Source organism: Jaculus jaculus, chromosome 12 (assembly GCF_020740685.1).
Source record: "Jaculus jaculus isolate mJacJac1 chromosome 12, mJacJac1.mat.Y.cur, whole genome shotgun sequence".
In the NCBI taxonomy this organism is placed as follows: Eukaryota; Metazoa; Chordata; class Mammalia; order Rodentia; family Dipodidae; genus Jaculus; species Jaculus jaculus.
In genome coordinates, this window is record NC_059113.1 from 18,984,387 (window position 1) to 18,999,193 (window position 14,807).

Below are 14,807 nucleotides of genomic sequence, written 5' to 3' on the forward strand. Positions count from 1 at the left end.
TTCACAGTTCCATGATGGATTTAGCAAATTTATGTTAAAACTGAAGGGTAGACTGAAAATTGGTGAAGAATAGAAAAGATTTAAGCAACATTAGTAAATTTGATCTAATGCATATAGAAAAATTTTTACCCAATAGAATGTATAAAGTTACAAGCATGAAAAACACTTATAAAAACTTGGCTGGGTTGATATTGTATATATGTAAGTACAATGATTGAGATGGGGAGGTAATATGGAGAATGGAATTTCAAAGGGGAAAGTGGGGGGGGGGGGAATTACCATGGGATATTTTTTTATAATCATGGAAAATGCTAATAAAAAATAAAATAAAATAAAAATTTCCAGAAAAAAAAACTTGGCTGTTCTAAAATTATAAAAAATGTCCACAATTCAGGATAACAAGAATCATATGCATCACATTGCCTATGAACTGTAATTACTTTGAACGATAAAAATAAACAGTAAAATGTTAAAAAAAATAATTTAAGCAGGAACCAGAAAGTGTGCTTATAAGAAGGAAGTAGCCTTGTTGTCTGTGAAGGCCATATTAAAGCTAAGAACAGGGCCTGGGGATATAGCTCAGTGGTGGGGTGCTTCCTGGCATGCACAAGGCCCTGGGTTCAATCTCCACCACAGCCAAAAAGAGAAAGAGAAAGAATAAAAATGCAAGCAAAGATTAATGTATTAATAATTTCCTAACCAAGTGTGGTGGCACATACCTTTAATCCCAACACTCGGGAGGTAGAGGTAGGAGGATTGCAGTGAATTTGAGGACACCCTGAGACTCCATAATGGGCCAGGTCAGCCTGAGCTAGAGTGAGACCCTGACTTGAAAAACTAAATAATAATAATAATTTCCTAATTGTGAAATTGGCCCCAAAAGAGACATATTATTTGAATCTCTTTTCTTATGTATGCCTGATCTGAGTCAACAGACTTTTTCTTTACAGATATCTGATTTCAAGCAGTAAGAAAAATGTGTGGCTTAATACATAGAGTGTAAGATTATGGTCAGAATTTCAAGCAAGAAATTATTTGTAGGACCTTGTACATTAAAATATTAAATATGTAGAATTATTTTATTGTTGCTTATTTTGTTTATAATTGCATTGAGTAAATTTCCTTGTATATATTTAAGACGGTTTTTCTTACTTTCCTGCAGGTTACTCAGATGAGTCGTCCAGACCTGATTCTCTTTCTCATGAAATATCTAATGGCTCTCATTGTTGGCATTCCCTCTATTTTCTGGGTTGGAAGCAAAAAGACATGTTTTGAATGGGCCAGTTTTTTCCATGGTCGTAGGAAAAAAGAGTAAGTTAATAAATTCTTACAATATCCACAGAACTCTCAGCTATCTGTTGCTTAAGTTAAAACTGTTTGGGCTCAGAGAAGTACCCACATGCGATTGCAGCCTTGTCAGCAGCCACCCATTATGCTGGGCAGTTAACATCACACAATTGACAACAAGCTAGACTTAGCAGCACGTGCTTGAGATCCCAGCTGTTCAGAAGGCTGAAGCAGGAGCATTGGTTTGAGGCCAGACTGGGTAACATGGGAAGACTCCATCTCAAAAAATAAAAAGAAAAACAATTGGAAACTGGCTTTTGAGAGGATGGCTGAATGGAGCCACAACTGAGGGGCCACTCCTGTGCTAATCCTTTTTTTTTTTTTTTTTGGTTTTTTGGATAGGGTCTCACTCTGGTCTCCAGGCTGACCTGGAATTCACTATGTAGTTTCAGGGTGGTCTCAAACTCTCAGCGACCCTCTTCTGCCTCCCAGGTGCTGGGAGTAAAGGTGTGTACCACCATGCCTGGCTTCCTGTACTAATTTTTTTTTTTTTTTTTTTTTTTTGGTTTTTCGAGGTAGGGTCTCACTATGGCCCAGGCTGACTTGGAATTAACTTTGTAGTCTCAGGATGGCCTTGAACTCAGGGCGATCCTTCTACCTCTGCCTCCCAAGTGCTGGGATTAAAGGTGTGCACCACCACGCCCAGCCCCTGTACCAATTCTTAATATTAGATGGGAAACTAATCTTTGTGAAAAATATCCAAATTATAATTTTTTTGGAATTGAAAATAAATTAATGCTTTTCTATACATTTTGACCTGTTATGTCTTTCCTATGAGAAGGTTGATATGTAGTCTCATCTCTTTTAGATAGAAAATGGTGAGCAGTTTAATGTGCTTGGCCAACGTCACACAAATGTTTAATGTTTAGTTTGTGATTTTCCAAAGCTGATATGAAAAGATACAGATTTATTCCATTCTAATTTAATCCATATTAAAATTTAATAACCTTAATTTATCTCTTTTGTCTAATTTCATTGTGAAACTATTAAAACAATTAGAGTGCTGGTAGTAGATAGCCTTCCTGATTTTAATGAAAATATTTCTAGTGGCTCTTGGTGTTCTCAATATGCTTGATACTACCTTTCATTACCTTTGGGTTGATATATCTTCTCTCTGAGAGAACACATTTGTTATCTGTCTGTATTTTAATTTTTAAAAGCCAAAGTTTACACTACTAAGAAGAATAAAGGAGAGTGTGTATAAAGTATTTCACAAATAGTGGTCTTCCTTCAGCCCTTCTACCCCAGCACTGAAAGCAACAAATTACATTGATTATTTTGTCATCTGAGGAATTCAAGTATACTTTCTCAGCACATGATCCCAGCTTAACATGTTAGAGTAAGATATTTTGATTTATCTATTTACAAGCAGAGAGAGAGAGAAGGAATGAATGTATGAGCACACTAGAGTCTCTTGCTGCTGCAAACAAACTCCATATACATGCACCACTTTGTGCATCTGGCTTTACATAGGTACTGGGGAGTTGAACCCAGGCCAACGAGCTTTGCAAGCAAGCATTTTTAACCACTGAGCCATCTCCCCAGCCCAGAGTTTCATTTTTAATTAAATCATTTAATTTTAACTTTAACTCTGATTCTCATGGGGAATCACCTATACCAAAACACTGATCTTTACAACTGTGTAATTAGCTGTTTTTTAAAATGTAATTACTACTTGACTCATCATAAATAGCTATCTACTTTTAACCCTTTCGACACAGTTTAAAAGCTTTTACTCCTGAAAACAATTTATTCCTTTAAATGTTTTCTCTTAGGCTCTTAATATGCTGTGACTTTATTACTTATATATTTACTTAATTTTCATAGTGCTTTGTTCTATGGATGACCAGTAATGTTTATATCCTAGCACTAGACAGCTGTTATATCCATAAAATCAAATTGCAGCCTGAAGAACATGCTAAAAATGTATCCATGCTATAATGGCTATTCAGTGATTTCCATGAACCATGTAATAAATTAGGTTTCTTTTATAATTTTATCTTTTTTTTTTTTTTGAGGTAGGGTCTCACTCTGGCTCAGGCTGACCTGGAATTCGCTATGTAGTCTCAGGGTGGACTCAAACTCATGGCGATCCTCCTACCTCTGCGTCCTGAGTGCTGGGATTAAAGGCGTGCACCACCATGCCCCATTTATAATTATATCTTTTAATATTTTGAGGTCTTAAGATTGATAAATTTCTTTTTTTTTTTTTTTTTTTGGTTTTTTCAAGGTAGGGTCTCACTCTGGTCCAGGCTGACCTGGAATTAACTCTGTAGTCTCAGGGTGGCCTTGAACTCACAGTGATCCTCCTACCTCTGCCTCCCGAGTGCTGGGATTAAAGGCATGTACCACCACGCCCAGCAATAAATTTCTTTAATTTGAAAGGGATATTCTAGAAATTATGAAATTGTTTACTTTCATTGTAGCAGTTAAATTCTTGTAGCTAGAACAACACACCCGACCAGAAGCAGTTTATGAGAAGAAGGTACTTATTTCAAGCTTACAGTCAGTTTTAAGGGAAAGCTTCAGCATGGCCAAAGTGGCAGCTGTGGCATCAGATCACTGTACATCATCATCATCATCAGAACAAGAGAGCAGCCAGAGCATACTGGCTCTGAACCCTTAGTGAACTGGACTGATAACTTCAAAGCTGCCTCCAGTGACACACCTCTTCCCACAAGGCTCCACCTTCAAAAATGTTCTACCAGCAGGGACTAAGTAGGAAGCTTTATCACAAGCATTTAAGGCTAGGGGAGACACTGTGCATTCAAACCACCACAGTGTGTTTCACAAATGAGGAAACTAAAGGAAAGAAGAGATAGTGACTTGTACTGATAGATTGTAACTAAAATGCTCAATTTCTTATTTTAACACAGGCCTCTTTCTGTCATATCACTTTAGTATGACATAGAGTTGGTTTTTAAATAGGGTCTCATGTGGCTCAGACTTGTCTCAAATTCACTGTGTAGCTGAGGATGACCTTGAACTTCTGCCTCCACTTCCCACTTGCTGAGATTACTGGCATGGACCATCAGGCCCTGTTTGTGACATGGATTTTTTTATCTTTTGTTTTTATTTTTGAGAGAGAGAGGGACAATTGGCACTCCAAGGGCCTTTCAGCTGCTGTGAATGAACTCCAGACCCCTTTGTGTGCATATGTGACGTTGCACACTTGCGTCACTGTGCATCTGGCTACATGGGACCTGGAGATTCAGCCATACATTTTTAGGCTTTGCAGGCAAGTGCCTTAACCAACTGCTAAACCGTCTCTCCAGCCCTGTGACATGGAGTTTTGTTAAATTATTTTCTCTGTCAAAAATTATACCTCAAATCAGACCTAAAGACTTAATTCAGGAAAAAGTTAATTTTTAGAAGAGCACTGGTATTGCACCAGAAGTATTGCTTGCTGACTGTGGAGATAGTGGTGTGTATCTTAAACTTACTGTTGTATTGTCTAGGATAGTGAACGAGAGTCGGCAGGTGCTCCAGGAACCTGACTTTGCACAATCGCTCCTGAGGGACCCAAATACTCCTATTATAAGGAAATCCAGAGGAACTTCCACTCAAGGAACCTCCACACATGCCTCATCAACCCAGCTGGCCATGGTAGATGATCAAAGAAGCAAAGCAGGGAGCATCCACAGCAAAGTGAGCAGCTACCATGGCAGCCTCCACAGGTCACGTGATGGCAGGTGAGTCCTTTAGTAACAGCTCATTTCATGTACTTTAATTACAGCCACGCAGCTTAGTAAAAAAAGATTTGCCAAGTCTTACAATGAACTTGAACATATTAAGCTACTTGAACTTTGTCAGGTAGAGTTGTCAAATTATGGCACTTAGAATCAGACAGAGGGTTTTAGGGCTTATATCTGATGCAGAAGCAGTATGAAGCCATTGTAGGGCACTGAGCAAGGTAAACATAGCTTAGTGAAAGATGGTGTAGTCAGTGTTGTGGTTAAGAATGTGGATCTGCAGACTGGAGAAATGGCTCAGCGGCTAAGGCACTTTCCTGCAAAGCCTAAGGATCCAGGTTTGATTCCCCAGTACCTACATAAAGCCAGATGCAGTAGGTGGCACAAGCGTGTAGAGTTCATTTGCAATGGCTGGAGGCTCTGGCACGCCCATTCTCTCTCTGTCTGCTTCTCTCTCTCTCTCTAAATAAATAAATAAACTAATTACTTAGTTAATTAATTAAAGAGGATCTGGAATGATAAGCTTCAGTTTTCTTATCTATAAAATAGAAATAGTAATAATGCCTGCCCCTTTAGTAAATTGTAAGAATTAAATGGGGTAAAATCCCTAATTATCTGAAACAGAACCTATGTCAGTAATTGCGTGACACCATTTCAAGTACAAATGTAAGTAAACAGATAAAGTGCAAGCAGGACAGTATATTCCAGGGGTTGGCAAACTTCTTCCATGAAGAACCAGATAGTAGCCTTAGGAGTCATGTTGTTCACTTCTGCTGTTGCGGCATGAAAGCCGCAGACAGCGTGTGGTCAAGTGGCAGTAGCTGTCTTCCAACAAAGCTTTATATATAATCTGAAGGTACAAATTTGCCCATTGGGCCTGTTTGCCAGCCCTTGATGGTGTTTTATTTTTCAAGGGGTGGGAGGTGTTAACGGTGCTAGGGATTAAGCCCACGGCCTTGCGCATGCTAGGCAAGACTCTACCCTTCATCTGCACTCCCAGTATCCCAGCCCTTGTTTACTAGGCACAGTGGAAGAATAAAGGAGAGAATGTTTAATTCTGGTGGTAAGGGGAGTATTTCAGAAAATGTCACAGAGGGTGTTGGAAAAGGTTGGGACACTAGAATTAGAAACTGTTTAGGAGCTTCCAATTAAGTCATTTGAAAGATAAGAGCTTATCATAGAGTAGAAGCTATGGGAAGAGAGAAAGAGCTGACTAAAAATATGTATCTTGGAGTCGGGCGTGGTGGCACACGCCTTTAATCTCAGCACTTGGGAGGCAGAGGTAAGAGGATCACCCTGAGTTCAAGGCCACTCTGAGACTACATAGTGAATTCCAGGTCAGCCTGGGCTAGAGCGAGACCCTACCTCGAAACCCACCCCCCCAAAAAAAAGTATCTTGGGCTGGAGGGATGGCTCAGCAGTTGAGCTTGCCTATAAAGCCTGATGACCCAGGTTTGATTTCCCCAGAGCCCACATAGAACAGAATGCACAAAGTGCTGCACGTGTCTAGAGTTCGTTTTCAGTGGCTAGAGGACCTGGCATGCCCATTCTCTCAACCAATCTGTATCTGTTTCTGTTTGTCTTGGTCTCCTTGCAGATAATAATAATAATTATATATATATTGTATCTTTACTTTTTTTAAGATTTTTATTTATTTATTTGAGAGTGACGGAGAAAGAAAGAGGCAGATAGAGAGTGAGAGAGAGAATGGGCGCGCCAGGGCTTCCAGCCGCTGCAGACGAACTCCAGATGCGTGCGCCCCCTTGTGCATCTGGCTAACGTGGGTCCTGGGGAATCGAGCCTCGAACCGGGGTCCTTAGGCTTCACAGGTAAGTGCTTAACTGCTACGCCATCTCTCCAGCCCAAAATGTATCTTTAAAACAGGCATAGTGGCACACATCTTCAATTCTAGCACTCAGAACGCAGAGGTAGGAGGATTACTGTGAGCTCAAGGCCACCCTGAGGCTACATAGTGGGCTAAAGTAAGATTCTTATCTCAAAAAATAAAGTAAAACAAAACAAAAAATACACACACACACACACACGCACACATACATGTACACACACATATTTTTATTAGTTATGGACATACTCAGTATGTAAACAGCACATGTTAGTACCATCCTTTCCCTCATCCCTGCCTCACCTCTAAAGGGACCCCCCTCGTTGGGGTTGCAGGTCATCCCCATGGGGATTATGGGTCATAGGTAGGGTTTCACTCCAACCCCGGCTGACCTGGAACTCACTCTGTACTCCCAAGCTGGTCTTGAACTCACGGTAATCCTCCTACCTTAGCCTCCCGAATGCTAGGGTTAAAGGCATGCATCATGGGGCTGGAGAGATGACTGCAGTTAAGGCACTTGCCTGCAAAGCCTAACAGCCTATGTTTGATTCCCCAGTACCCACGTAAAGACAGATGCACAAAAGTGTCGCATGTGTCTGGAGTTCATTTGCAGGCCGGCCCTGGTGTGCTCACGTTCATTCTCTCTCTCTGCCTCTCTTCTCTCTGTTTCTAGAGCTCTGCTTGCAAATAAATAAATATTTTTTAAAGGTATGCACCACCATGCCTGGCTAAATAAATAATTTTTAATATACTTTTAAGAAAACAACATTATATGCTTGAAAGGAAGGGAGGAGATGGGAGAAACCCTTATATGTTATTGATTGGGATGTAAGCACTCCAACCACTTTGAAAATCAGTGTGAAGGTTCCTCAGAAAACTAATAATAGAACAACTTTATAATGTAGTTGTAGCAACCCTGGGAATATACCCCAGGAACCGAGTCGTTACACCACAGAGATAGCCGCACATTCATGTTTATTGCAGCACCAATTTCAGTAGCTAAGTTGTGGAATCAGCCTAGATTGTTATCAACTGATGAATGAATAAAGAAGTGTGCACCTATGCATATGTACATAGACACGTTTTATCCAACCATAAAGAAGAATGAAATTATGCCATTTGAAGGAAATTGAATGGAACTAGACATCATCATTTTAAATAAAATAAGCTACATGCAGAAAGACAACAGTTTCCCTCCTATGTAGAACTTACTGTATGTATGTGTAACAAAAATATACAAGGTACTTTGGGATCCCAGACAAGAAAGCAACCTACCTCATTATGAACAGAGACAGCTTCCAGACAAATGGTGCTTGTACTTTAACTAGGATCAGAAGAGACACTTGAGAGTGAATGAAATACAAGGAAACAGCAGCAATAGAAGCAAGACCAGGTTAGGTACTTGGGTATGGCCAGAACATAGTATGTGTGTCTGGACAATTCCAGTAGGTGAAACCAGGCTGAGGGTTTTATTTGGGGGTGAGGGGGAGGAGTTTCCCTGAGAGAAGAGAGAAACTATTACAGGACTTTGCACATTAGAATAACAAAGTCAAGTTTGAGTTTTAGAAATACCGCTTCACAACAGCACAGGAAGGGAGATTAAAAGTGAGACTAAGGCGTTCTAATTTAAGGTATTGATAAGGAGAGAACTGGAGAAATGGTTCAGTGGTTAAAGGTACTTACTTGCAAAGCCTGGTGACCCAGGTTCGATTTTCCAGTACCCATGTAAAGCCAGGTACACAAAGAAGCGCTTGTGTCTGGAGTTTGTTTGCTGTGACAAGAGGCCCCGGCACACCCATTCTCTCTCTCTCTCTCTCTTCTTGGAAATAAATAAAATATATTTTTAAAAAGATATTAAGGAGAGCAGTCAAGAGAGTGTTTTGGAATATATCTTATCTATCACCATCCTCTATGAATGTTCAACATGGACATCACGGGCCTCATCCTTCCCAAAGATGAATGAACAATTATAGTAAAACTTTTGCTGTGCCATTCTGTGTATAAAGATATCTGACTAAAGAGAAGCTCAAAAGATGACTCAGTTAGCAAAGGCCTGCTGTGCAAACATGAGGGCCTGAATTGAGATCCCCAGCACCCACATGAAAGCTGGCTGCAGCAATACGCACCTGTAATCCCAGCACTGGAGAGGAAGAAACAGGAGGATCCCTGAGGCTTGATGGCTATCTAAAGCAGCGGAATTAGTGAATTCCAGTCTCAACAAGAGACCGTGTCTCAAAAAGTAATGTGGGCTAGGCGTGATGGCACATGCCTTTAATCCCATCACTCAGGAGGCAGAGGTAGGAGGATTGCCGTGAGTTCGAGGCCACCCTGAGACTCCATAGTGAATTCCAGGTCAGCCTGGGCTAGAGTGAGACCCTATCTAGAAAAAAAAAAAAAAAGTAAGGTAGAAGCTGGGCATGGTGGTGCACACCTTTAATCCCAGCACTCAGAAGAGAGGTTAGAGGATCACCATGAGTTCAAGGCCAGCCTGCCACTATGGAGTGAGTTCCAGGTCAACCTGGGCTAGAATGAGACCCTACCCAGTTAAGGACTTGCCTGCAAAACCTAATGCCCAAGTTCGATTTCCCCAATACCCACATAAAGCCAAATGCACAAAGTGGTACGTGCATCTGGAGTTTGTCTGCAGTGGCTAGAAGCCCTGGTGCATCTATTCTCCCTCCCTTTCTCTTTCTCTCTCTGTCTGTCTGTGTGTGTGTGTGTGTCTGTCTGTCTCCCCCCATTTACAAATAAATAAATAAAATATTTTTTACAGGTTGATGGAGCTAAAGGAATGATATCTAGGGTTATTCTCTGGCCTTCATATGTGTGCATGTACACATGCATGTGTGTGCACACACATATATAACCTGGTATAACATTAAAGTTATGAGGTATACTCAATTTGATTTTGAGTTTTCTTATCCTACATTCAATATACTTTACAAAATAGTGTATGTGTAAGTGTATGAACAAAAGGTATTTTAGACAAATATTTCTTGATGCATTCAGGATTAAAATATAAAATATGGTCCTTGGGCTGGAGAGATCGCTTGGTGATTAAGGCGCTTGACTGCGAAGCGTAAGGACCCAAGTTTGCTTCCCCAGTGCCCAAGTAAACCATATGCACAAGGTAGTACATCTGTCTGGAGGGCATTTGCAGTGGCTAGAGACCCTGGCATACCCATTCTGTCTGCCTCTCTCTGTGTGTCTTTCTCTCAAATAAATAAATAATAAATATGGTCCTTACTTTTTTTTTTTTTTTTTTTTTTTTTTTGATTTTTCGAGGTAGGGTCTCACTCTGGCCCAGGCTGACCTGGAATTCACTATGGAGTCTCAGGGTGGCCTCGAACTCATGGCAGTCCTCCTACCTCTGCCTCCCGAGTGCTGGGATTAAAGGTGTGCGCTACCATGCCCGGCTTGGTCCTTACTTTAAAAGAACTCACTTTTAAAACAGAAGGATTGTTAAATAATGTACTAGCTCTATAAATGAAGGACTAACAAAAAATACAATTGGTTTTATGACGGTGACTGGTCCAGAGCTAATAATTTCTTTCCTCGTGCCAAAGAATTATTTAATATTCTTGCCTCTGATGGGCTCAGTGAGTCAGGATTGCAACAAAAGAAAATTTAACAGCTTTGCTGCTGCTGCCTTTCAAAATAAGAAGGTCACGTGCAATAAGCTGTGTAGCCCAGCAGATGAGCTGGTCTTGGGCTAGTGGAGGAGATAAATTGCTGTTGCAAGAATTTAGGTTGCAGACTGCTAGGCACATCTTCCAAGTGGATCCATGAGTTAGCATCTTCCCAGCTTCAAGCCAGAAGGAGAACTAAGACCATTTTCAAGCGATTAATTCTGTTTCCTGGCTATCTGCAAAGAAGCTGTGGGCACAGGCCTCATCAACCATTGCCAGTTTGTCCACTCATTTTTCATTCTTTTGTGTGTGGTTATGTTACACCAATTTATCTTCTGACCTCATGTTCCTTCTTCCAGTCCTGTCTTAGTTTTATTATCGTAAATGAAATATGCTTTACAAAAAAAATTCATTTTACACTACTGCTTAACACCAGTTTCTGGAGTCCCAGAGCAGTGTCATGTTTCTACCACTGTTCTTCCTCTGCCCTGAGCACACCGCTGCTCAGACCTGTCAGTACCCGTGCTCGGCACGGCCCCCAGTGAGTCAGCCTTCCTTACTCAGCTGAGCTGAGTGAGTTCTCTCTTCCTCCACTAAGCCATGTCAGATAATTCTGCAGCATAATGAAATTACTCTAAGTAATCAGAAGGTGATTACTGCTTCCTTATTGTCTCTTTTAGGAAACAGCACTTCACTTACTGAGGCATTTTTATGGAAATTAGTAGTGTGATTTTCTAGCATGTTCTGTCATCCACTTCAAAATTGACTCTTTTACGCCAGGTACACTCCCTGCAGTTACCGCGGGATGGAGGAGAGACTACCTCACGGCAGCATGTCACGACTGACGGATCACTCTAGGCACAGCAGTTCGCATCGACTTAACGAGCAGTCACGACACAGCAGCATCAGAGATCTCAGCAACAATCCCATGACTCACATCACACATGGCACCAGCATGAACCGTGTGATTGAGGAGGATGGAACCAGTGCTTAGCTGTCTTGTCCAAGTGAAAAATGTGTGCTGTTGGAAAACAGGTTTATTCTTTGCCTTCACATGAGTTCTGTAACTCGCTGTAGTCCTGCTGTGAGTCAGGTGCAGAGTGTCCACTGGGAAGGGAGACCTTTGCTTTTTATATCGCCCAACTCAGAACATAACACATCCAGAGCACTGAGAGTCATACATCACAAAAATAATTCTAGGTTGGGAAGAGATAATTATTTATCTGTAAGCATTTTTATAAACCCACTTATTTTATATTTAGAAAAATCATAAATGTATGGTGACTGCTTTGTAGTGAACTTTCGTATGGTATGATATATGAACTAGTTGTGAGAGAACATTCTGGTAGCTCTGTTAACAAAACAAAGTTTCAGAATTAAAAAATTTCTATGCAAGGTTTATTTCTCAGATGAATGGTAGAACTTTGTAATTTTATTTCCACTAAGTAAAAAAGAGAACTGTTTTTAAACTGTAGAAGACTTTGATAAATGAGCAAGGGTATTTTAGCTAATAGAATATAAGTACAGCAGAAGAGTCTAGTTAGTCTATGAGAGGTTCTCTCACACTTCCGTCAAAATCTTCATCCAGAGATATTCAGGATTTGAGATAGCAATGGAATACAGAGATGAGCATTTCCCCTATAGTTGCATTGTTTTTTACTTTTGTAAATATTACTTTTATGGGCTATGTTTTTATAATATCCATATGCATGATGGGAAATTTTTAATTTGTAGCCATCTTTTCCCACTTAATAGTATTGATTCATAGAGAACTTCATGTTAACATCTGTTCTGTGGATGCATGCAATAAGATAAACATCACATATTATAAGGGTTTTCTTTTGTAAATGCAGTTACAAAATGGCAAAATATTTTCTCTGTATTCCTTATTGTATTTTTCTACAGTGATATGTGACCTTGCCAAAGCCATCAGACCTTGGTATCTAGGTCCTCCTATGTGAGCTGATTTCTGCACTTGAATTCCCCAGTAGCTAGCTGGCTACAGCTTTTGCCCCACACCCCTTTTTCAGTTTCTGGGTCATTGTTGTTTACAGTTGAAACATGTATAATAATCCAAGTCCAAAGTGCTGATGAATTTGAGCACTTGAAAATCATTGTAGCTAGATGGAGCATGATTCGTCTTTCTATGAATACCTTTTAACCTTAAAAATATCAAGTCAAAACTGTCTGACATTTTATCTTGTAATGTTTAAATGATTTACAATATAAACTGTGAACTTTATTGGGTATGAAACTGATCAGAAGGGAAGGAAAAATTCTGGGAAATGGTAGCTGTGTAATGCAGAAAACAAAAGTGATCTGCACTCTTGGTAGAAGGTAAGAATCACTTGGGGGACTTTTGATATGCAGCATCTTTCTCTCAGATGAGAGTTAATAGTGTGAAATCAAGATTCCCAGGTGATTCTGATTTGCAGGCAGGCTGGAAACCCATCGTTGTAAACTTACTTTCCTGATGATCTGATGGCATTGCACTTGACCACATGACAATCTGGCTGGTTCAGTGACATGCTTTTACATTGTTACCTAATATGCAATCACTTTCCACCTTACTGTCCATTATAAAATGCAGAATTCTCAGCTCCACTCCCTAGAGTCTTACTCAATACAGTGCAGGTAATAGAACTTTAAAATCTATATGTACAAAATACCACAGATAATTCTTAGCAGGTAATCCAGGAGTCACACTTAGAAAAAAATGTTTTAGACTCTAGAGAGGTCTGCTCTGCCATATGCTGGTTTTTGACTTCTAACAAGTCAACCTCTCTGAGTTAGCGCCCCTTGTTTGAAAATGAAGATTCAAGATGAATATCTACTCTACCTACCTCACCATGTGTCAGATTAAGGTTAAATGAAAACAATCCTATGAAAGCTCTTTGAAAACTGAAAAGCATTATGAGATACAAGGGATTAAGATTATTGAGGATTTACAAGACTTATTTGAGGTCTACTGAAGTACATTTGTTGACATGTGTTTAATTCATGTGTACATTTCTCACCCTTTAAACAAATTTTCATCTGACAGAAGAGTCAGTTTTCTGATAGTCATAATTTATTTGTATATAATGTTGTTTCTTTCAAATTACATATAACTTAGTATGAGTTATTCATATTACATAAGGTACCTTTGAGCATTTGCTCAAAATGTTCTTTTCCTTCTGTCCTCATGTCTTTTCCTTGGAACTGGAGTTACCACTCAAAGAGGTCTGGATTCCCTCTTAACTGACCATTATTAAACCTTTCCTTATAAGTTCTAAGGGCCCACTTATAACTTGACTATAAATCAGTAAGTCATGAAGCTTTTGCCTGAGAATCTCCTGAGAACATCATGACATACCAAACCAAACATCCACAAACAAAAAATGAAGTGAAAATAGAAGGAACCAGTTTGAACTCTGAGATGTTGTCTATTATTACCATCTGCATTATATTATCAACTGCCAAAATGTTAATTGGTTTTCTTGTAAAAGTGGGCAACGTTTAGACAGTGAAGTGAACATTGCTATGGAAATCTTAACTTTGTGCTTCCAGGGTTTTGTGTGTGTTTGTGTCTCTATTAAACTAATGGTGGTATATATGTGAATGCTGTTGACCTTTCAGTTACTTCAAGAAGTATAATTTTGCTCCACAAAATTTACATACTACTGCTAGTTCATTAAGTACCATGATTTGGTTTGGGCCATGTTATTTGTCAAACTAGTGTGCTCCAGGTTAAAAGTCTTTTCTTTTGAAGAACTATGGCAGAACAGCTGTTCCAAGTCTCAGCTTGCTTAAGCCAGTTTGAACAAGTCTGGACAGTTTTGTTTTTTTTAACCATATGTTTAGCTTACTTTGAGTTGTGATTGGCATATGCTAATACTAAGTGTTTTGTTTGCTCAGCTGACAACTGAGAAGATGACAGTTCCCTCAAAAATGTAATATCAAAAGTGGTTTAGAAAGTACTTTGATTTTAGCAATACTGGTTTATTCAGTAATCGGGCAAAAGATCCAAGATAATATTAAACCCAAAACAGTAACTTGTTTCAAAAAACAGTTGATTAGTAACTTACCAACTAGCACAGGGCTTAGTACATTAAAATTATATTTAAATTAATGAACAACTAACTCACGTCATTCAACTTGCTTCTAACCTGATAGTGAGTTGCATGTTAAAAAATGTAAAAGAGGACTGGAGAGATGGCTTGGCAGTTAGGACACTTGCCTGCAAAGTCTAATGGCCCAGGTTCAGTTCCCCAGTGCCCACATAAAGCCAGATGCAGAGTGGTACATGCATCTGGA

The 14,807-nt window shown here is 39.7% G+C and overlaps 1 protein-coding gene across 4 annotated transcripts in view; it reads left to right on the top strand.

The window, feature by feature from the left end:
- Fzd3 (frizzled class receptor 3) overlaps nucleotides 1–14,112 on the top strand; it is an 81,569-nt gene extending 67,457 nt beyond the window's left edge. For all 4 annotated transcript variants that reach the window (XM_045131341.1, XM_045131342.1, XM_045131340.1 and 1 more), the window contains 3 exons: nucleotides 1,163–1,311; nucleotides 4,806–5,039; nucleotides 11,292–14,112. In XM_045131341.1, coding sequence (XP_044987276.1) covers nucleotides 1,163–1,311; nucleotides 4,806–5,039; nucleotides 11,292–11,505 — 597 coding nt within the window. In that variant the 3' untranslated portion in view covers nucleotides 11,506–14,112. The remainder of the gene's footprint in view (nucleotides 1–1,162; nucleotides 1,312–4,805; nucleotides 5,040–11,291) is intronic.
- The last annotated feature ends 695 nt before the right edge of the window (nucleotides 14,113–14,807 follow it).